Here is a 24,119-nt window from a genome sequence, read left to right as displayed (position 1 = left end):
AGAAAGGAGAAGAAATAAAATATATGCATCTGCTCATTTGTGCAAAACTAACACAAATGATCAATGAAAAACTAATGAGATGTATTCTCTACAAAGGGTACAAAGAAGGGAGTGATGATCCCTTCTTTGTCTCTGCAGAGACGCTTGCATAGTTCTGACTTCTAGTGCTGTTCACGGGTCAGCACTCAAAGACCAAATCAACAAGGATTTGGGGAGAACCAGAATGGAAGACAAGCAAACAAAGGTATCCATATGATGATTAATATAACCATACTGAAATATGAGTGAAGGAAGAAACTACCCTAAGTAACTTTGAAAAACGGTCTTTTGAATATATATAGCTAAAGACACAAAAATGTTCACAAATATTATACCTCTGTTAGCAGATTCATTTTTCCAGGGGTATGGGTTAGCAATTCTGAAACTACGTTCTTGGATTGAACAATAAGTAAACATGTTGTGGATAGTAACAGCCAAGTTTCTCATTGTCAGACAGGAATTATAAAGAAAAGGGGGTGGTGGTGTTGGACTGGAACTGGAGGTATCATTATGAATGCATGGGTTTTCATGTACATATGTATGTATGTACACAAATAGATACAAAAATTGATCAGTATGTGTGTATGTGTCAATAAATGCATATGTTTCCTAGTTCTGTCTGCTGAGAGGCCCTAGAAGCAAGGAAACCCAAGTACAAAGGAGCACAAAACCTACTACCCACAAGTTGTTTTTGTCTACCATCCCCAAAGGAACCAGGACTCTGGGAGAAGTGGCTGATTCCATTTGGGTTGGAGTCAGAGAAATACAAGTTAAGCCTAGCACACTTTAAATTTCCCAAAAGTAAGTGCTCAAAAAATGCTGGAGACATGCCAAAGAGATAGTCTCCCAGTGGCCAAATATGGAGAGTTCAAGCAACAAAATAAATGATAGTTATGGATCATTACCCAGAAAGTAATATTAATATCCAAGAGTATTTTGTGATCTAAATAACAATAACAGATGAGGGGAAGGAAAGTTATTAAAGTGCAATTTCATCAGATAATAGAAAAACTACCCACCAAAAAATCACCATTTGTCAAGCATCACAGTAATAACTATTTTAGACCAAAAAAGCATCAATGGATGCTAAAATTAGTAGGCAAAAAGTATGATGAGAAACAGGATATTCATGTAGTTTCAAAGTATCTTCCACCACGACACCTTCAATTACTAACAGAAAAAAGTACCTTTACAGTGGAGAGATCTGGCAGATAACACCTTAATTATATGATAAAAATTAGGATTACCAAGGCAAGTCTCCATCATGTGCCTCCAGATATGATGTAGAAGAACACAACGTCATTCTGTTGTATTCTTACTAAAAATACACAGCTGAAATTTAACCATGAAGAAATCAGGAAAATTCAAAATCAGGGATATTCTAGTGAAGTGTCAAGGTAAAGAAAGGCAAAACAAGATTTAGAAAATGTTCCAGACTAAAGGAGACTGTTAACATTTAGGGAATCTGGGTAAATGGTATGTGGGAATTATATACTAAATTCTGTGAGTCTGAATTTATTTCAAAATTTAAAAAAATTGATGTGCATGTGTACAAGTATGAGTGTGTACATATGCACAGAAAAAGTCTTAACAGGTAGAGTAATAATAAAAGTGTTCATAGTGATTATCTCTGAAAATCTCGTTTGTACTTTCTGATTTTTCTCTGATGAACTGATAATTGTACTGTTACACAAAAATGTTAGCATTTGGAGAGTCTGCGAGAAGGGTATGTAGGAATTCTTTGTACTAATTTTGCAACTTTTTAGAAGTGAAATTATTTTAAAACGACAAGTTAAAAATAAACGAAACAGGAGCGCCTGGGTGGCGCAGTCGGTTAAGCGTCCCAGCCAGGTCACGATCTCGCGGTCTGTGAGTTTGAGCCCCGCGTCAGGCTCTGGGCTGATGGCTCGGAGCCTGGAGCCTGTTTCCGATTCTGTGTCTCCCTCTCTCTCTGCCCCTCCCCCGTTCATGCTCTGTCTCTCTCTGTCCCAAAAATAAATAAAAAACGTTGAAAAAAAAAATAAACGAAACAAACAGGATGGGCCATATTATCGTAAGAATGTCACTAGCACCATAATGGCTACAATTTTAGTCTGGTTCACAGGTGATGACCCTCTAGTGTGCATGGCAGATAACTGCTAATCAACTAGAGATACAACTTTAGTCATTCTCAGCTTGCCCAACCAAATGACTGACAGGTGGTGTTACTAGAGAGGAAACCTATCTGCCATTCCCGGCGTGGAGTGTGTTCTGTAATGGGGCAAGAGGGAGGGAAGGAGGAGGCCCAGTGAAGAGCATAGGAAATATCTTAGGGACGGTCCCCGAATGCCATTCTGAGGAGTTTAGGTGTAATCTCATAGGAAAAAAGGAATGATCCAAGAGTTTTGAAGACAGGAGAGTGACGTGTAAAAATAACATTTAATGAGCGCCGACCATGTGCCAGCTCCATATATTGGTTCAATTAGTTTCCACAGTTCTAATTAATGGGTAGTATTATTATTATCTCCATTTTACTGATAAAAAAAAAAAAAAACAAAAAACTAAGACAAAGAGGAGTAACTTGTCCTAGTCACACAGCTAGTAAGTGGCAAGCAGGGATGTGAACCCAGGAACTCTAAATCTGGAGCCAGCACTCTGAACCCCTGTACTCCATCCTCAGCTAGAAGGTTTGCACAAAATCTTCTAAAATACTTTGAGGAGAACCAGAGTGCAGGGGAATGGAGGCATGGAGGCCAACTTGAAGGCTCACAGTAGTTTGGGAGGAAGATGGTATGGGGATAAATACTTAACCATATTGGAATTTCAGTTTTGCAGGAATTTGCCACATTAAGGCAAATAATTCCCTTTAAAAATAGAATTTCCTTTTTAGAATTTAAGTGACATGATGGGAAATTTGAAGAAGAGTACCTGTAATGGTGCTCATGGAGCTTACAGTTCTTTATACATGTCACTTTCCCTACTGAGGAAACGGGCAATCTTAGTGAATTTCAGGGAGGTGAAGCAGTCAGAAAATGTTTTTGTGTCGTTATCTGTGAAAAAGTAAGCACATAACGTGTGACCAAAAAAAGGAGAGGGAAAACACTTTCGTATAATCAAAGGACAAATTTCTGTTTTCACTTTATGGCCAAGCTAGGAATACAGAAGAGAAAACTGTCAACTGCTAGGAATGTAACAGGTATTCAGTAAACACTTATAGGGGCACCTAGGTGGCTCAGTGGGTTGAGCTCCGACTTCAGCTCAGGTCGTGATCTCGCAGTCTGTGAGTTCAAGCCCCGCATTGGGCTCTGTGCTGACAGCTCAGAACTCGGAGCTTGCTTCGGATCTTGTGTTTCCCTCTCTCTCGGCCCCTCCCATGCTCATGCTCTGTCTCTCTGTCTCTCTCTCTCTCTCTCTCAAAAATAAAATAAACAGGGGCGCCTGGGTGGCGCAGTCGGTTAAGCGTCCGACTTCAGCCAGGTCACGATCTCGCGGTCCGGGAGTTCGAGCCCCGCGTCAGGCTCTGGGCTGATGGCTCAGAGCCTGGAGCCTGTTTCCGATTCTGTGTCTCCCTCTCTCTCTGCCCCTCCCCCGTTCATGCTCTGTCTCTCTCTGTCCCAAAAATAAATAAACGTTGAAAAAAAAAATAAAAAATAAATAAAAAATAAAAAATAAAAAATAAAATAAACATTAAAAATTTTTAAAGAGGGGTGCCTGGATGGCTCAGTTGGTTAAGCGTCCAACTTCAGCTCAGGTCATGATCTCAAGGTCAGTAGATTTAAGCCCCATGTTGGGCTCTGTACTGACAGCCTGGAGCCTGCTTCAGACTCTGTGTCTCCCTCTCTCTGTGCCCCTCCCCCGTTCAAGTTCTGTCTCTCAAAAATAAATAAATGTTAAAATTTTTTTTAAATTTTTTAAAGAAAAAAATAAACACTCATAGCATCAAACTGAATAATAAATGGAGTTTACAACCCAATTTTACTATTCTAAAAATCTTTTATACAGCATAAAAGATAGCAACTTTTACAAATATTCTTTCTCCCTTCAATTTTCTAATTCTAAGAAACTCATATTTCCAGTAAAAGAAGCTTGAATAAAACATTAATGTAAACATGTTAAATTGGGACTGGTATTTCAGATACTTCAGTTTTCTAATAAATCCTATTTATCTTCAGCTCAATAGATATAATAAGGTTTAACACAACAGCACTCCATAAAGCTTATTATCCACCTAGTAAAATGTTGGTAATACAAATGTTATTAGCTGGGACTCCACTATGAAAAAATTTATGATGTTTGTTGGGATGAAATTTGTATTTGTACTACAATGAGTAAAGGGTTTCCCAGCCAAATTTGAAAACTAAAATGAGGACACTTATTTTAGAAAAGAAATTATATGACTTTAGCAAAGTATTTGTACTCACAGATAAGTATCTTGTAAGAAATCATAATTTATTCTTTTAAACAAGTGACCCAAATCTCTACTTGAATATACTTTGTTACTCAATGAGCAATTTTTTAACTCTTTTGTACGGACAGCCTATATAAGTCAGTCTTTGCACCATCTCAGACTGGTTTCACCTCTGCCCTATCAAAAAGTAAGGATGAACTAAATTCAGGATATTGGGGTGAGCTTGGGCAAGGAGACTGCAAAAGGAGACAGATGATGAGAATTCCTGACTGAGACACGGTCGGGTCGGTCGCGTCTCAACGCTTTCCCTTTACCTTCCTCAGATACGGAGACCCCGGCACCTCCTCCGTGTCGCTGACGCTGCTTTCCGACACTTCACTCCTGTCTCCATTCGCTCTTTTCATTATGGGGCTGCCACAGTTTTCCAGTGCAGAGACATCTGTGAGAATCTCCTTCGGATAAAGCCTTTTAGGTGCTACTTTTCTCAGGATACATTCTGGGGCCTTGCTGGTTACATTTTTACCAGCCTCTGAATTTGAACTCAGCGGCTCTGACCTGAGGTATTAAGAGATTAAATGAACGAACTGTTTGCCTGGAAATATATATTTTCATATAACTGATGAAGCAATATGGGATGACAGTGATAACACTAGTTTAGAGAATATATTGAAACAACACTGAACTAGTTGTTGAAAGTTAAAATTTACATATATGATTATTTAGAAATTCTCCCTACAGATTCAGATTCTTCAGTAAAGCAACCCAGTGTGCATGAGACAAACCTGTGATGTAGTAACAGGACCAAAAGTTAGAAAAAAAGTCAAATACTAAACATCTGTATGATAATATTTTATACAGTCAATAAAAATCATGTTTCCAGGGCCACCTGGCCAACTCAGTCTGTAGAGCATGTGACTCTTGATCTCACGGTTGTGAGTTCAGGCCCCATGTTGTATGCAGAAATTACTTAGAAATAAAATCTTAAAGAAAAACCATGTTTCCGAATCATAATCAGTGATACTGGAACATATTCACAATATATTCTGTGGGGGAAAAACAAGATACAAAACTACATATGCTATATGATCCTGATCTTATTTTAAAACGCAAGTATATGCAAAATAAGAGAAAAAAAAGGTGAGGCAAATGTTAGCAGTGGCTATCTCTAGGTAGTGCAATTTTGATTATCTTCTTTCTACTTTTCTGTATTTTCCAAATTTCCCATAGTACCTTTAAGCTACTTTTACAGTGAAGAACCCTGCACCAAAAAAAAAAAAAAAAAAAAAGTTACTAAGAGACAAAAAAAAGGAAAGAAAAACAATGGCTGTCTCCTTGTCTGAGAAAGAGAGTTCTAGGCAGTGAATAAAAACTGTCCGGTGAAGCTTAACACCATATCCCTCCTAAAAAATGACTACCAAAAATGGAAATGAGTTTTGGGTAGTAACAAAGATAAACCAAAACTATTAAATTCTGATCAGAACAGAAAAAGCAACTTTCCAACACATGACTGAGGATATCTCAATGCTAGTTAGGTCCTACCATAGCTCTTCCTGATTCAGTCAATCTGATCTAATGTTTTGTTCCTCGACTGTTTCCTAAATGAATGCCGATGAATTATTTCAGAATAAGATTGCAATGGCTTTTTCCCAAACAATAAAGACGTTGAAACATTGGCCTTACCTTTTTTGTTTTTGGGAAAGACACAGTGACTGCGGAGAAGATGCTCTACTTGGCTCATCAGCTAATGTAGCCAAAATAAAGTTAGCTTCCAATAACATATCATCAATACTTAAAGCCATAGGTCTAAAAAAAGGCAAAGTCAGAGCAAACATCATACACATTTTCTGATGGACACTGGGAAAACATTAAAAAATGACATTTAATTCAAGAGTAAAAGGAGATCATAGAAGTAGAAGTCCTTTTTGTCTTTTCACAAAGTTAACGCAGTCCTAAGGGCTGAACGGACCTTAGACATCATCAGATCTAATTTCATAAAACATATCTATCCTAACCTAATCTCACTTGAAATTTTAGTTCTGAAATACCATAGAAAATATCATAGCTTCATAGAGATTAGACTTATTTAAGCCATGTATAATTTTCTGCTTAGGCAATTTATTTGGCACGATGTCAAATTTATAAGTGTTTTCACTCTGCAGAATATATCTTTCTCAATTACCAATTAAAAAATGCCCTGTTATGGCATCCTTCAAAATTCTAGTTTGATAAGTGTTGCTGATAAAGTAAGCAATTCCTGAGGTGTGAATTAACTGCAAAGCGATCCAAAGGGTTTTATTATTGATATATAACAACAATTAAAAAAAAAAAAAAAAACTCAGAAAACTTCCCAAGGACTTACTTCCCAGGAAAATCAAAATGAATGGCTATAGGAGCATGTGTAGCTTCTGAAAACGTCAGTATTCCCTGAAAGAAAATAAGAAGAAAAATAGTTGAAATCTTTATTTAAAAATTACCAGTGAAATTTTGACACAAATTTTTGTTTACCTTCAATTCTTTGAAGCAAAATGTTATTTCACTATCAACTCCAATTTGAAAGAAGTCAAACTCATCTGGGCCAACAAACATCTCACTGTACACAGAACTGGTCAAATCTGTTTGATATTATAGGAAAATAAAGAATAAAATTAGTTCCAGAGGTACTTGTGAAGTTTTTTAAAAAAAATTTTTTTTTTTTTTGAGAGAGAGAGAGCACATGTGTGAGCATGGAGACACAGAGAGATGGAGAGAGAGAATCCCAAGCTGGTTCCACACTGTCAGCACAGAGCCCAATGTGGGGCTCGATCTCACAAACTGTGAGATCATGACCTGAGCTGAAATCAAGAGTCGGATGCTTAACCCACTGAGCGACCCAGGCACCCCATTTGTTAAATTTTAATATGAAAATACAACTGTAAGTGGTAGATTAAAAATAGCCACAGTCCTTTGACATCCCTTCATTGAGAGATGGGGTCTATGTCTATGTCCCCCTCTCCTGAATTTGGGTAGGAGGGCTCTCTGACTACTGCGACCAATAGGATATGGCGCTATAGGTGAAATGACCTGGTGCTGGTTTCTGAAGAGACTGGCAACTTCTACTTCCTCTATTCTCTATCCCCTTCCTCTATCCTATAACACTCACTCTTGGAACTCAGCCACCATGCTGAGTTCATGCTATATGAAGTCCAAGTTAATGGAGAGGCCATATCTATGCAGTCACTCTGGTTAACGGCCCAACTGTGTTCCCAAGATCAACTACCAGACATCTTGGATGTCTTCAGATGATTCCAGACCCAGCCGCTATCTAACTACAATTGCATGAAAGACCCCCAAGTGAGAACTGTCTAGCTGAGCCTCGTAAACCCACAGAAACATAAGTGACAAGAATAAATTATTTTTTTTTAATTTTTTTTTCAACGTTTTTATTTATTTTTGGGATAGAGAGAGACAGAGCATGAACGGGGGAGGGGCAGAGAGAGAGGGAGACACAGAATCGGAAACAGGCTCCAGGCTCTGAGCCATCAGCCCAGACCCTGACGCGGGGCTCGAACTCACGGACCACGAGATCGTGATCTGGCTGAAGTCGGACGCTTAACCGACTGCGCCACCCAGGCGCCCCTAAATTATTTTGTTTTTCACTGCAAAAATGTTTGATATAAATGCTCAGAAATATATACACACACACGAGTACCTTTTCTTCCATTTTCTTTTTACACCTTACTTGAAGTGTAATTAACATACACTGTTATATTAGTTTCACATATATAATAATTCAACAATTCTATACATTCCTCAGTATTCATCAATATAAGTGTATTCTTAATCCCCTTCATCTATATCAACCATCCCCCTACTTACCTTCCCTCTGCCAACCACTGGTTTGTTCTCTATACTTACGAGAATGGGCAAGGGGCGCCTGGGTGGCTCAGTTGGTTAATTGTCCAACTTCAGTTCAGGTCATGATCTCACAGTTTGTGGGTTCAAGCCCCACATTGGGCTCTGTGCTGACAGCTCAGAGCTCAGAGCCTGGAGCCTGCTTGGGATTCTGTGTTTCATTCTCTCTCTGCCCCTCCCCCACTCATGCTCTGTCTCTGTCTCTCAAAAATAAACGTAAAAAAAAAAAATTTTTTTTTTTAAAAAGAGAGAGAATGCTGGGGCACCTGGGTGGCTCAGTCAGTTAAGTCTTTGGCTCAGGTCATGATATCACAGCTCATGAGTTCAAGCCCCACATTGGGCTCTGCCTGGAGCCTGCTTCAGATTCTGTGTCTCCCTCTCTGCTCACCCCTGCTCGTGCTCTGTCTCTCTCTCTCCTTCAAAAATAAATAAACATTAAAAAAAATAAAAGAGAATGCTTTTTGTTTGTTTCTCTTCTTTGTTCGTTCATTTGTTTCTTAAATTCCACATGAGTGAAATCATATAGTATTTGTCCTTCTCTGATTGATTTATTGCATTTAGCATTATATCCTTTAGGTACACCCACGTTGTTTTAAATGGAAAAATTTCATTCTTTTTTATGGCTGAGTAATATTACATTATATACATACCACATCTTCTTTATCCATTCGTCTATGGATGGACTTGGGTTGCTTCCGAATCTTGGCTGTTCTAAATAATGCTACAGTGAACACAGGGGTGCATTATCTTTCCAAGTCAGTGTTTACATTTCCTTTGGGTAAATACCCAATAGTGGAATTATTGGATCATATTGTATTTGGGTTTTTTTTTTTTAAGTTTATTTAAGAGAGAGAGACAGCAAGCACAAGCAGCGAAGGTGCAGAGAGAGAGGTAGAGAGAAGATCCCAAGCACAAAGCCCGAGACAGGGCTCAATCTCACAAACCATGAGACCATGACCTGAGCTGAAATCAAGGGTCGGACGCTTAACCAACTGAGCCACCCACATGCCCCTAGTATTTCAATTTTTAATTTTTTCAGGAAACTCTATACTATTTTACACAGAGGCTGCACCAATTTATATTCCCACCATCAGTGCACAAGAGTTCTTTTTTCTCAACATCCTCGCCAACACTTATTTCTATGTTTTTTATTTTAGCCATTCTGACAGCTTTAAGATGATTATCTCATTGTGTGTTGTGTTTTTTTTTCTTTAAAGGAAGACAGACTACCACATGCAGCACCTCATTTGTATGCGTCTCAAGTCTTGGAAGCTTGACTACCCAAGTTCTCCTGCAAAAGGACCGTGAGAGCTTGTTTGAAGGTTGTAGCAGGGGAGAGCAGCTACTTGTATACCGTTGACCAAAGAACAGTCCTCTATCAGGGAAGGTCATCCTCTTCAACTGAGCACACAGCTTCTGGAGGGACACACATCAAGCGGTAAGGGAGGAAGGGGACACCTGCCTAGCCAGACAGATTAGCCAAATCAACCCTGGCAATGGATGGGGTGACAGATGTTGCAGCCAGGTCACCCTCACATCCTCATTGTGGTTTTGATTTGCATTTCCCTGCTGATGAGCGATGTTGAGCATCTTTTCATATGTCTGTGGCCATCTGTATGCCTTCTTTGCAAAAATGGGTATTTAGGTCCTCTGCCCTTTTTTTATTGAATTACTTTTAATAGCTTCACAGTATTTCATTACTTTCACTCAACCAATCTTCTGTCGTTAAATCTAAAGTATACAAGGAGATGTCCCAAACTATTAAAACTGCTTACTTCTGGATAGTGGGATTTCAGGTGACTTTTTTTTTTTTTAGTGTTTGTGTTTTTTATTTTCTTCAATGGACATGAATTATGTAAGAACAAAGGATAAACAGTATATACTTTTTAAAAGGATCAAACACTACCCTAAAAATACATTATTATCAAACAAGAAGGCTCATGTCACTCCCAGTGTACTAGTACAGAGTAAGTTTAATAATAAACAGATGGGGCCTGGGAGTTAAGCATCCAACTTTGGCTCAGGTCATGATCTCACAGTTCATGGGTTCGAGCCCCGCATCAGGCTCTGTGCTGACAACTCGGAGCCTGGAGCCTGCTTCAGATTCTGTGTCTCCCACTCTCTCTGTCCCTCCCCCACTTGCACTCTGTCTCTGTCTCTCAAAAATGAATGAATGTTTAAAAAAACTTAAAAAACAAAATGAATAATTGGGTCTCCAATTGCTACTTGTGCCCATAAGTCCCCAGTCAACCATAACTATAACTACTCATTAGAAAGCTTCTCACAAGGGACAGTGTCTCCTGGTGAGACACAATGGCCATCTTTATTCAGAGATGGCACTACGGAATATAAAACAGACCCTTTTACTAGAATAAGCATATATTTTCCAAATCATGCACTTCTGGGTGTCAAAAAACAATGCTAGATAAGACTTCAGAGAAACAATAATAACACAGTGGTATTGGGCCTGTGCCTTGAAGCCTACATTCAGATAATATTCCAGCACTACTAACTGTGTGACACCAGGCAAGTCACTTAGTTTCTCTGTGCTTCATATTCTTCACATGGAAAAATGGGCATAATAGTACCCACATCACAGAGTTGTTACAAACATTACATGAATTCACAACTGGAAACCGTTTAGAAAAGAACATGGCACCAACTAAATACCACAAAAGTCATCTGATCCAATTTTAGCCCTGGTTCTACTGGTTTTTCACTTCAAATAATACAATTCCCTCCCTTCATATTCTTTACTGCTATCTCTCTCTCTCTCTCTCTCTCTCTCTCTCTCTCTCTCTCTCTCACACACACACACACACACACACACACACACACAATTACCCAAAATTAAAGAGTCTCAAACAGCTTGTGTCTGAAAGACCCTAGTCAATTTTCTTGGTAGCAAAACTCCCAATTTAATCATGCCTTAGTTTCTCCATTAAATCCAGGTAACTCTTGGAAGAGCTGACTTAAGATGTAGTCACATTTTCTGCCGTGTGTATTTGCCATCTGGAATATCTTACATCTCTAATTTGGAGCTACTTTTTCTTCTTAGGTGATCAAAGATAATCTCAATTGGATTGCTCCCTCTTAATTTTTTTTTTTTTTTTGTGCCAAACACAAAGGGTGATAAAAGATGAAAAACAGGGGCACCTGGTTGGCTTTTTGGAAAAGCATGCAACTCTTGATCTTGGGGTTGTGAGTTTGAGCCCCACAGTGGATGTAGAAATTACTAAAAACAAAAAAAAAACTTTAAAAAAAAGATGAAAAACAGATCTTAAAATCTTAACTGAAGATACACTTTTCTCAGTAACCATTCTCCTAATTGTATATTTTTAAATCTTTTTTAATGTTTATTTTTGAGAGAGAGAGAGTGAACATGCATGCCCATGCTCTTGTGGGGGAGGGGCAGAGAGAGAGGGAGACACAGAATCCAAACCAGGCTCCAGGCTCTGAGCTGGCAGCACAGAGCCTGATGCAAGGGTCTAACTAATGAACCATGAGATCATGACCTGAGCTGAAGTCGAATGCTTAACCAACTAAGCCACCCAGGCACCCCACCATTCTCCTAATTTTAAAACACCTGAATTTCCAAAAACAAACTCAACATGGATGAAAGACCTAAATGTAAGACAGGAAACAATCAAAATCCTAGAGGAGAAAGCAGGCAAAAACCTCTTTGACCTTGGCCACAGCAACTTCTTACTCAACAGGTCTCCAGAAGCAAGGGAAACCAAAGCAAAAATGAAATATTGGGACTTCATCAAAATAAAAAGCTTCTGCACAGCGAAGGAAACAATCAGCACAACCAAAAGTCAACCGACAGAATGGAAGAAGATATTTGCAAATGACATATCAGATAAAGGGTTAGTATGCAAAATCTATAAAGAACTTATAAAACTCAACACCCAAAAAAAACAAATAATAAGTGAAGAAATGTGCAAAAGACATGAATAGACACTTCTCCAAAGAAGACATCCAGATGGCCAACTGACACATGAAAAAATGCTCAACATCACTCATCATCAGGGAAATACAAATCAAAATCACAATGAGATACCACCTCACAGCTGTCAGAATGGCTAACATTAACAACTCAGGCAACGACAGATGTTGGCGAGTATGGAGAAAAAGGATCTCTTTTGCACTGCTGGTGGGAATGCAAACTGGTGCAGCCACTCTGGAAAACAATATGGAGGTTCCTCAAAAAATTAAAAATAGAACTACCCTACGACCCAGCAATTGCACTACTAGGTATTTATCCAAGGGATACAGTTGTGCTGTTTCGAAGGGGCACATGCACCCCGATGTTTACAGTAGCGCTATCAACAATAGCCAAAGTATGGAAAGAGCCCAAATGTCCATCTATGGATGAATGTATAAAGAAGATGTGGCATATATATACAATGGGGTATTACTCGGCAATCAAAAAGAATCTTGTCATTTGAAACTGTGTGGATGGAACTAGAAGGTACTATGCTAAGCGAAATTAGAGAAAGACAAATATCATATTATTTCACTCACATGAAGAATTTAAGATACAAAACAGATGAACATAAGAGAAGGGAAGCAAAAATAATATAAAAACAAGGAGGGGAACAAAACATAAAAGACTCTTAAATATAGAAAACAAACAGAGAGTTGCCAGAGGGGGTGTGAGAGGGGGGATAAGCTAAATGGGTTAAGAGGCATTAAGGAATCTACTCCTGAAATCACTGTTGCACTATATGCTAGCTTGGATATAAATTTAAAAATCAATCAATTAATTAATATAAAAATAAAACAACCTGAATCTCAAAGCCAAATATTTTAATTATTGGTTATGTTCCATTTCCTGGATCTCTCAAAAATTTTAATGATCTTTCTACATCTTACTGCTTTTTAGACAAGAATAAATGTCATGCCACTAATGTTTACTGTGGTCAGTAATCAAGAAAATCAGGAAGTGACATTCCATGCAAGTGCCCTGACAGATGTAGTCCTTACCCACTGGTTCGTCACTGGAACTCTTAAGGCAAACACTGAGTGGGGTAACAGCAAGAGTAACTTCTTCTTGACTTGATGTGAAAAGAACAATTGCCTCAGCAAGCACTCTACAAAATGTAAAGAAAAGTACTACGTTATTTGAAAAACAAGCAGAAAAAAAAGTCTTATTAAATAAGACTCAAATCTTTAATCTGGAAATAAACAGGTTAGTCAGGATAGATTTTTAAAAACTTACCAAAAAAAAAAAAAAAACGTATTTTCTTTTTTCTATGTGAGCTGCAATATTTTTAGTGTATTTTAAAACGGCAACTTCATTTGACAGGCCAAGAAAATAGTAAAATATATTCTTAGTAAGACATGTGAAAGCTGCAAGATAAACCAGACACTGGAAGAAAATGTTTTTAATTCTATGTTTTTAAATGATCAATATATATTTTTAATGGCCTGCAGTCGTACGCCTAAGGGAGATATAAGAAAACAGAGCTGTTCAAATAGAACCTGCTGGAGACCCAGGTGAGGGTAGAGGTTTACAAACAGCCTGCTGCCTATATTCTCTTTCCCGTTGTTATTTGTCCTACATTATACCTATACTTTCAAGGTTGTCTTGACATCCCAAATGCTCTTTTATCCTGGGGCTCCCTTTTTAAAAACAGCTTTATTGATACAGAATTCACATACTGTACAATTCACAGATTTAAAGTTTTAATTTGTATTTCCCTAACTACTAATGATGGTGAGCACCTTTTCATGTGCTTTTCAGCCATTTGTATATCTTCTTTGGCAAAATATCTATTCAAATCCTTTGCCAGCTCTTAATTATGTTATCTTTTTATTATTGCATTACAACTTCTGGGATACTTTTTAAATTGAGGTGTTGTTAGATAAAAAATGAGATTCTTAGAATTTATGTGATGTTGATGTTAACCTGATGCTAGACATTAGCTCAGCAGTGTTTCTTGACGCCAAAATGTCAGGAACACCTGCCAAATTCATCTAGCAACTTTTCCAGTGTTGGGGGGAGGTGTTTTATAAGATACCAAATAACCTGACGTTAAAAAATGACAACAGGGGCGCCTGGATGGCTCAGCCGGTTGCGTCCATCTTCGGCTCAGGTCATGATGTCATGGTTCGTGGGTTGAGCTGTGCTGACAGCTCAGAGCCTGGAGCCTGCTTCAGATTCTGTGTCTCTGTCTCTCTCTGCCCCTCCCCCCCTTCAAAAGTAAATAAACATTAAAAAAAAATTTTAAAGACTCAGAAGGCAATATATAAATGCAAAGTATTATTAGGTAATATATTTCTGTCTTGGTATCACTTAATATAAAAATCCAGTAATAGGATATTTTTAGAACTTTCTTGCCACTAAATCATCATTGCTACCATTAAACAGTTATATCATCTACTATTATCTTTTTCATGGTTTCCTCTTCACTTTGTAAGGTGATTTCTACAAGTTAAATATTAGCTTTTTTAAAAAATATAACTGATTACAAAGCTTAATTCTTTACTATGTGCCCATATTCAGAAAAAGAAAAATAAATACCAGAGAATCCATTACCTTGGTTGAATCACTAGTGTATTAGAACACATATTCTTTTCAAAAATAACTTGCAAGGGCTGACTTTCTTGAAAACATACATTATGAGTTCTTCTAATACCTTAAAAAGAATAAATAAACCTTTTAATAATTTTAAGTGCAAAACAAACTATTTAAAAAGTCTAAGTGTAGCAGCCAAACAAAATTAAAGTAACATTTACTATCTATCAAGCAGGTGCATACATAGCTTGAAGGAACACTATTCCTCCATAAATGTGTTTATCGCCCCCTAGTGGACATTATGCAACATGCCGGGTCCTTGGACAGTATCAGTAGAGCTCCCAAGTTCTTTTGAAATACAGGTTAATTCTTAAATTGTGTGTAAGATAGTGATTGCCCATTACAGTTCACGTACTTACAATTCCCTTTCACTACCTTTTATCCACATCTATTATTTCCAGATTTCTGGGACTCTCGGAAGTCAGACATGAACATCTGGTCTGTGAATTCTTTTCTTCCAAGAGGAGGAAGAGAGGAAGAGTGTATAGCTGTAACGGCTATGACCCCAGGTGCCAGGAACTGTAGTACACATTTTACATACATGACCTCTGATCTTCACAATATTCCTATGGTGTAAGCACTTACTCTCAGAAGAGGAAACTGTAGCTGAGAGAGACTGACTTTCCAAGGCTATGCTATTTTAACATGTATAGTCAAAATTTGAACCTAAGTTTGAATACAGAGCCAATGTAATAAAATCCAAGTGGGCTGTAACTTTCTACAGCATAATAATGTTGCAGTGAGAATCAAAAGGGCTCACTAGAAACAATGTTTCTCAACTAACTGGGATTTTTTGGTACCAAATTAATAACAGCAACATTTATCAATTTCTTAAGTATTTACTGACCACCTACTACGTACAAAGCTGCATTAGTTAGTTTTTTATGGATAACAAACCAAAATAACAAACATTTGTTGTTTCTCACAATTCGACTGAGTCCTTCTGGTTTAGGCTGGCTTAGCTGTGGCTGGACGTTTTGGATGGCTTCACTTTCAGGTCTAGGGCCTCAGTAGACAACAGGCATGGCGGGGGCCTGCGGGGCCAGCGGAGGCCTCTCACCACATGGTCCCTCATCCTCCATAAGTCTATACTGTGCTGCATTTATTCTCATGCTGAGGAAAAGTTCCTACTTTAACAGGGGAAACTGCCAGGCCTCTTAAGGCCTAGGCTTGGAACTCACAGAATATCACTTCTATTGCATCTAATTGATAAAGCCCAAGGCAAGCCATGATTCCAGCTGGGGAATCAGACTCCAGCTTTTGAAGAGGGGGGTGTTGCAAATAATTTGTGAGATCTTTTTTTTTTAGTAATCTACTACACATGAACAATTTTAGGAGCTGGGGATTAGCAAAGAACAAATCAGACAAAAATCTCTATCGTCATAGTGTTTACATTCTAGGGAGAGGAGACAGACAATAAGAAAATAAATAAGTAAATAATATGTCACAGGGTGATAAAGACCACAGAAAAGCAAAGCAGGAAAGACAGTAGGGAGTCCCAGTGGTGGTAGGTAGCAATTGCAAATAGAGAGGTCACGAAAGACCTCATGGAAATGACACCATCTGAGTGAAGACTTGGAAGAAGTGAAACGGCAAGTTACATGCTACCTGGGAGAAGGAGCTTACTGGGCGGAGGGCTTCCAACCCATGTAGGACCTCACTGGCCATTGAAAGATCATTGGCTAATACCCTGTGTAAAATGGGAAGGTGGTTTTGGGTTTTTTGTTTTTTTTTTTTTGTTTGTTTTTTTTTTTTTTTGAGAGAGAGAGTTTTGAGCGCTAGAGTAACATAAGCTGACCTATTTCATCTTTGCTTTCGTCCATAAATTTTAGATGTACTACAAAGAGCATGGCATTGTGAAGGATCACTGTGATTTCTATTTGGGGAAGACACAAATCTAAAAAGTTGGCATAGCTTACCTATTTTAAAAAATATTTTCAAGTTACTTTTGGAGGGACACGTAATAGATAGATGCTGACGGTAGAAAGTTCAAAAGATACCAGAGAGACAGTGAAAAGTAAGTCATCCTCCACTCCTGACTCCTGCCAGCCCTGTATCCTCCACAGAGGCAACTACCGTTACCGGTTTCGCAGGTACTGTTCACAAACAGCCCCGGCACACACAGCACAAGCATACCTCTAAATATTTCCCTCAAGCGAATACTGGCATTGCCAAAGATGTCCAGGCTGAGAAATGTCTAATCTGTCATTCCTGATGCTCCTTTTCTTGCCATCGGCTTCCTTCAGCTTTTACCTTATGAACAGGTGCTAAACACTTTCAACCTGTGCCTTTGATCACACTGCTCCCTCATCACAGAATGCCTTCCCATTTCTGCCTGCTGGAAACTTACCCAGATGTGATGCCACTAACCAGAAAGCCTTTCCTCTTCAGCTTTCTCTCCTTCGAGTCTCTGGCTCAAAGAACATCCACTGTCCCTTGTTCGAGTAATTTGGCTTGATGTACCTCTTCGCTGTGGTTTTTCTAGTTTCTAGTTTAATAACAATAACAATCTCCCTGGTAGCATGCAAATGGCATAAACATTTAGAAGTCCTGTTTCCCCCCTGGGTCATTTATAGGCTTTATCTTATGCTGCACAAAGCACTGGACTGTAATGAGACAAGGGATTTTTCATCAGAATTGACTTCTGGGCCACCTGGGTGGCTCAGTGGGTTAAGCGTCAGACTCTGGATTTCGGTTCAGGTCATGACCACATGGTTCGTGAATTTGAGCCCTGCATTGGGCTGACGGTGCAAAGCCTGCTTGGGATTCTCTCTCTCTCCCTCTCTCTGCCCCTCCCCGACTTGTGCTCTCTCTCACTATAAGTAAACCTTAAAAAAAAAAAAAAAGAGGAACTGACTGCCTTCTTTGATAAAATAGTACTATTAACAACAACAACAGCTGAATTAATGCAAATGCTTAGTAATGTATTTGGCCTAAATTCTGGCATAAGCTCGCTATCTTCTCACAGAACAGTAACAACAATTTAGGGCCCAGGAGCCAGTCGACAGACCATGCTGAGTAGTGGGTGTCTCATACCATCTGCTCCTGCCATGGGATTCCTGGCCCTATGAAAGAATTCTACCTGCCACTTCATAAGCTCTATTTCAAACTTCCCTCAATGGGTCCAGAGAACTCTTTCAAACCTGAAAGGGTACAGCTAAGGACGAACCATTAGTTTGGAGATGTTACATTTGTAGAGTTTAGAATTTTAGGGGCTAGTGATACTTCAAAAATCTTGTAAGTTATTCAAATATTCCTCAATCCCTGTAAGTTCACCATTGAGTTTAAAATCATTAGCACATCTGTAGAATGCCCAAAACTTGAAAACTTGAAGGAGTCCAACCTTCTTGACATCACTTCATTAATATATGCGTATGATTCAAAGTCTCATTTTCATTCAGTATCCCAGTGCACTCCTCTTATGGAAGAAGCTCCCCTCTGTTGGAGTCCTGTCCCCTTGAGCCAGGACAGAACATATTAGCAGGTGGTTCATATCCGAGTGTGTTCTTCAGGAACTCATGGACTCATTTTTAGAAACTCTAGGGCCAGTGCAAAAGAAAAGTATGGAGAATTGGTAGAATTATTAATGACATAAATATTTCAGCTAAATCTTGCTTCTCAGTGGTATAAATCCTTTTTTATCTATTTGCAGATGCTAAATAATTCAAGAAATCACTGTTACAGAAACTTTTCATGGTTAGATTTAGAGAAGTCAGTCCTTTTTAGTAGCTCGGTTTTTTTTCAAGTGTTTTCTATCAGTGAAGAGAGACAGATTTACATCACTATCCTTAATTTCTTACCAAATCCCAAATATGTATTTCTAGCAGCTTATTGGCTATCCCTGCCCCGGTGGTTTTTCTCAACTAAATTTGAACGTTTCTCCACCAGATTATAAATACAAAGTTGCAAGCTTTATTTTCTGGGTACACACAGTTTGGGGAAGTATAACTACTTACCTAATTAAGTAGCAGCATCTATCTCCTGTTCCCCTTCTTTCCTGAGCTGTCCCTTCCCCATTTTGCAGCTGCCATGAGGTTTGGGTGGGATTGACTCTACTTCCAGCATCACTGATGGGCCCTCATTGGTAGAAATTAATTGGTATAATTTTATCCCCCCCCCACAATTAAATTTGGACCAGGTATGATGCTTAAAGAGTGAATTTCCTGGCCACGAAGATTAGTTTAGGTTGGTCCAATCAGAGCAAAGGCAAGAACTTTTGTTTAATGGATACATGAGGTAAGGCTCTCGCTCCCACTGGATGTGAAAGAGGAAGCATCTAGCCTCAGCTGCTGCTGCAAGCCACCTTATTATTGAAAGTTTATCAGAGAAACTAGCCTTAGGATAAGTCACGTGGAAGAAAGGAGCGCTGAGTGAATTTTAAAAAGAAAAAGGAGAGGGAGGGGCACCTGGGTGGCTCAGTCAGTTGAGCGTCTGACTTCAGCTCAGGTTGTGATCTCACACTCCATGAGTTCGAGCCTCGTGTCGGGCTCTGTGCTGACAGCTCAGAGCCTGGAACCTGCTTCGGATTCTGTGTCTCCCCCTCTCTCTGCCCCTCCCCTACTCATGCTCTGTCTCCCTCTGTCTCAAAAATAAATAAAAACATTTTTAAAAATTTAAAAAAGTGGCGCCTGGGTGGCTTGGTCGGTTGGGCGTCCGACTTTGGCTCAGGTCATGATCTCACAGTCCGTGAGTTCGAGCCCCGCGTCGGGCTCTGTGCTGACAGCTCAGAGCCTGGAGCCTGTTTCAGATTCTGTGTCTCCCTCTCTCTCTGCTCCTCCCCTATTCATGCTCTGTCTCTCTCTGTCTCAAAAATAAACGTTAAAAAAAGTTTAAAAAAAATTTAAAAAAAAGAAAAAGGAGAGGGGCACCTGGGTGGCTCAGTCAGTTGAGTGTCTGACTTCAGCTCAGGCCATAATCTCGTGGGTCGTGAGTTCAAACCCCACATAGGGCTTGCCGCTGTCAGCGGAGAGCCTGCTTCGGATCCTCTGTCTCCCTCTCTCTCTGACCACCCCCACTCATGCTCTGTCTCTCAAAAAATAAAATAAAAAGGAGAAGGAAAAGAAGCAGCAGCTGCTGCAGGTTGAACCAAACCCACACCTGTGACCCAATTTTGAACTTTTCATTTCCATGAGCCAATATTTCTCCTTATTGTTAAAGTTAGTTTGAGTTAGATTTTCTGTTTTGTTTTTTTTTTTTTCCTGTTACTTGCAACTTAAAGCATCCCAACTCATATAGCTTTCCTACAAAAGCTACTGAAAATCAACCAATTGGAGTGCCTGGGTGGCTCAGTCAGTTAAGTGTCAACCCTTGATTTCAGCCCAGGTCATGATCTCACGGTTCGTGAGTTTGAGCCCTACGTTGGAATCCACGCTATTAGTGCAGAGCCTGCTTGGGATTCTCTCTCTCTGCCCCTCCCTTGCTCGTGCTTTCTCTCTCTCAAAATAAATGAATAAACTTTAAAAAAAACAACGAATCACAAGTATGTATTAGACAGTAATCTAATCAATCTGCTTGAGAGATTCTTAAGAAACTGAAAAGTTGGTTGTTTAAAATCTAGCTGGAAATAAGGGTTGAGGGTAATTGTAATGACAGCAGTCATTGACTCTCTAGTACTTCCTCCGTGTCAGACACCACGATGTGCTTCACACAAGTGATCTCGCTTTACATTCACAACAACCTCCAAACGCGAGGGTAAGAGTATCCCCATTTTACAGAAAAGAAAATGAAAGTTCAGAGAGCTGATAAGAGAAACACTCTCCAAAGGCCAGATATACAAAGGAAGCCCTGTTATATTTCTAAGTTAGCATGACTGTTCATAAATTTTGTTCAAACCAAAAGGCTGATTAATGGCCTGCCATGCACACGTTGTACATCTGCTTTGAGAACGAGTAACCTAATGAAAATCACATTGTCAATGCTCCTGCTCCTGCATTCCTCGTGATTCCTGCCTATATGCTAATCTATCATCTTTCGAGCTTTTACAAAATGTAGAAACGTATATAACCCTGTAAGAACTGCTCATTCTCTAGAGCACTTTCTCCCCCATGAAGAGTGTGTTTCCCAGGCAGCTGTCCTAACTTGGGCTCGAATAAACTCTTTCTTACTTTCAGAGATTCTAAAAGCTTTGTTCAATTTGTGTTGACAAAGCTTATGCACTTTCACAAAGCTAATAAGAAGCATAGAAGGGGCGCCTGGGTGGTTCCGTCAATTAAGTGTCTGACATTGACTCAAGTCATGATCTCACGGTTCCTGGGTTCGAGCCCCGCGTCAGGCTCTGTGCTAACAGCACAGATTCTGTGTCTCCCTCTCTCTCTGCCCCTCCCCCACATGTGCTCTGTCTCTCTCTCCCTCCCTCTCTCTCTCTCTCTCTTGAAAGTAAATAAACATTAAAAAAAAAAAGAAGATGGGGTGCCTGGGTGGCTCAGTCGGTTAAGCGTCCGACTTCGGCTCAGGTCATGATCTCAGGGTCCGTGAGTTTGACCCGTGCGTCGGGCTCTGTGCTGACGGCTTAGAGCCTGGAGTCTGTTTTGGATTCTGTGTCTCCCTCTCTCTCTGACCCTCCCCTGTTCATGCTCTGTCTCTCTGTCTCAAAAATAAATAAATGTTAAAAAAAATTAAAAACAAAAAAGAAGAAGCAGCAGCAGCACAGAAGAATCCATACCCAAGTCTGTGATGTCAAGGCCTGCTGTGCTTTTAATCATGCTCTTTATGTGATTCTGCTATTACATGAACTGAAGTTCAAAGAAGGGGGAAATCATGTTAAATCATTGATATTTTGCAGGGGAAAAATTAAAGATTATAATACAAATATGAGGTGAAATTTAAGTAAGACATATGAGATCATTGTAACACTACAATAACCTTCCAGAAGACCATTCCGTTACAAAAAAAGATGTGGACTAATATCACAAGCATGAGCTTTTTTTTTTTTTTTTTTTTTTTGATATTTATTTATTTTGATAGAGACAGAGACAGAGTGTGAGTCGGGTAGGGGCAGAGAGAGAGGGAGACACAGAATCTGAAACAGGCTTCAGGCTCTGAGCTGTCCACACAGAGCCCGATGTGGGGCTCAAACCCATGAACTGTGAAATCATGATCTGAGCCAAAGTCGAACGCTTAACCAACTGAGCCACCCAAGCGCCCAGCACGAGCTTTTTTAAAGCATACAATTCTACATGCTAATGTCAAATAAAATAGCAGCAATCATAATAAATACAACAAGCTAACAGAGAATGTGCCAATGTTCTTTTAAACACTTTAGAACTATAACTTCCTCTAACTCTCAAATCCTTCCCTAAAACCCAAGGAAGCTGGTACTAACACGACCCTATTTTACACTGGGGGGGGGGGGGAATGAGGCAAACAGATGGAAAATAATTTGCTGAAAGTATCAGCAAAGAAAGGGCAGAGCAGGATTCCACCCTAGACCTTATGGCCTCCAGAGTCCATGCTCTTAACCACCGTGCTATACATACTTAAGCATGTAAATGTCCCGTGGGTACGTTTGAATATCTACCACGCAAGGCTGGGAGGCAGGAAATCTGTTTTACAGCTTCGTGTAACAGAGAGAACGTATAAAAGTTTTGGCTCCTATTACTGTGACTTACTAATTTTGTGACTGTGGGCCAGTTACCATGCTTCCTTCAGCCCCAGATATAATACTATGTGCCTCTTGGAGGACTTTCAATACAGGTAGGCATTATTCTTTTCTGTTCTTAAGAAAGAACGCTGTTACCAAGGCACTCTTAACAGAATATCATCAAGCAGCCAGTTAATTTTAGAATCACCAGTTGTTTGAATTCAAAAAGACATTTAAAAAAAATTTTGGTTTGTATACAGGCCAAGCTTGTGCCACTGATAAGTCAAAAGAGGAAAAACTGAAGACAAATCATTTCATAATACTTCTACAGAGACAAGATAATACTTTCCAAGTATTTACAATGGCCCTACAACAAAACCACATAAATTCTAAGCAGTAATGCAATGAGAAGTCTTGACATGCACTTTCAATATTCTAAACATGAAAAATATTAACAAAAAACACATGATACTTTAGCTTTAATTATACCTACCATGTCTGCAGAAGAATTCAATAACCACTTTACATTTATCAGATCTGGTGAATATTTTGCACTTCTCTACATTTCTTTCGAGGGAATTCAGGCATCTAAAGATGGGCAGAATTGACTGTAACACAAATACGTTATAGAACATGGTTTGGTGTTTGGTTGTTTGATTAGTTTAAAAGAACTAACAAGAGTATGTATATTTATAAATGAATAGATTTGTTCCCCACGCCCTTTAAGCCATATATTAAATGCAAGGTAGATGTTATATCATATATAATAAATATTCCTGCAATACAAGAGAAAAACAGGGCCACTTATATTTACCTTCATTCCCAATTTGCAATTTAAGTTTGATGAAGTCGAATCATTATCCTTCATTTTCACTGAGGTTGACCATTGATAATGTTGAAAAAACACAGGAGAGAAGAGAACACATCCGTATGCTGACCGACAAGAATTCACAGATCTTAAAGCAAGCTGGAAAAATAATAGTTATTAAGGAAAAAAATCAACGTTCTTTAAAGGATTCATTCAAAAAATTCTATTATGTGTAACACTGCAATTAAACATAGGATGTTAACTGCATTCTATGGACTACATTTTACATATGAATTATTATAGATATTAAATAGGTTGCATTATCCACTATGCATTGAATTTGCATACCTACACACACAGGTACACATCTATATTGAACACGTATAGGTATTAACTCTAATATCTTGCATGTTGAAAATGTAAAGTTGTAAACACCTTTTAACTTTAATGCTCAAAGTGGCAGAAAGCAACGTAAAAGGGGGTAAAAAGATTGCAGCAAAACGGCAATCTCTTGTCCTGTCTAAAGGGAGAAACCATCCATCAGCGCCAGCCAACTATTTCCGCTTGGGAATGCTGGCCCCAAACTGTCAGATATTAAGTTTTCAAGAGAAGCAGAAAACTCCGATCTTTATGTGGACTCCCAATTTTTTAAGTTTAGAAAATTATTTCTTTTTTTTTTTTTTAAACACAGTGCAGTCCCACAAAACACTTCTGCAAGCAATATCTAGCTTCTCAACCACCAGTTTGCAAATTCTGGTTTAAATCTCTTGTGGTTCTCTGCATGCTTTTTAAGTTTAATATGCTCTAAATGTATTCAGATATGGAAAATAAA

At 39.0% G+C, this 24,119-nt stretch overlaps 1 protein-coding gene across 3 annotated transcripts in view; it reads right to left on the bottom strand.

The window, feature by feature from the left end:
* Positions 1 to 24,119, bottom strand: part of RAD9B (RAD9 checkpoint clamp component B) — a 32,342-nt gene that overhangs the window by 6,030 nt on the left and 2,193 nt on the right. For all 3 annotated transcript variants that reach the window (XM_086681663.1, XM_086681662.1, XM_086681661.1), the window contains 8 exons: positions 23,294 to 23,446; positions 22,973 to 23,087; positions 14,862 to 14,961; positions 13,307 to 13,413; positions 6,932 to 7,038; positions 6,786 to 6,850; positions 6,107 to 6,229; positions 4,741 to 4,981 (listed from right to left, as the gene is read on the bottom strand). In XM_086681663.1, the coding sequence (XP_086537789.1) occupies positions 4,741 to 4,981; positions 6,107 to 6,229; positions 6,786 to 6,850; positions 6,932 to 7,038; positions 13,307 to 13,413; positions 14,862 to 14,961; positions 22,973 to 23,087; positions 23,294 to 23,446 (1,011 nt within the window). The remainder of the gene's footprint in view (positions 1 to 4,740; positions 4,982 to 6,106; positions 6,230 to 6,785; positions 6,851 to 6,931; positions 7,039 to 13,306; positions 13,414 to 14,861; positions 14,962 to 22,972; positions 23,088 to 23,293; positions 23,447 to 24,119) is intronic.

This window comes from Puma concolor, chromosome D3, assembly GCF_028749965.1.
Source record: "Puma concolor isolate L17-30 chromosome D3, mPumCon1.1.hap2, whole genome shotgun sequence".
NCBI lineage: Eukaryota > Metazoa > Chordata > Mammalia > Carnivora > Felidae > Puma > Puma concolor.
The sequence above is the reverse complement of the archived record's forward strand: the minus strand, read 5'-3'. Positions and strand labels throughout refer to the sequence as shown.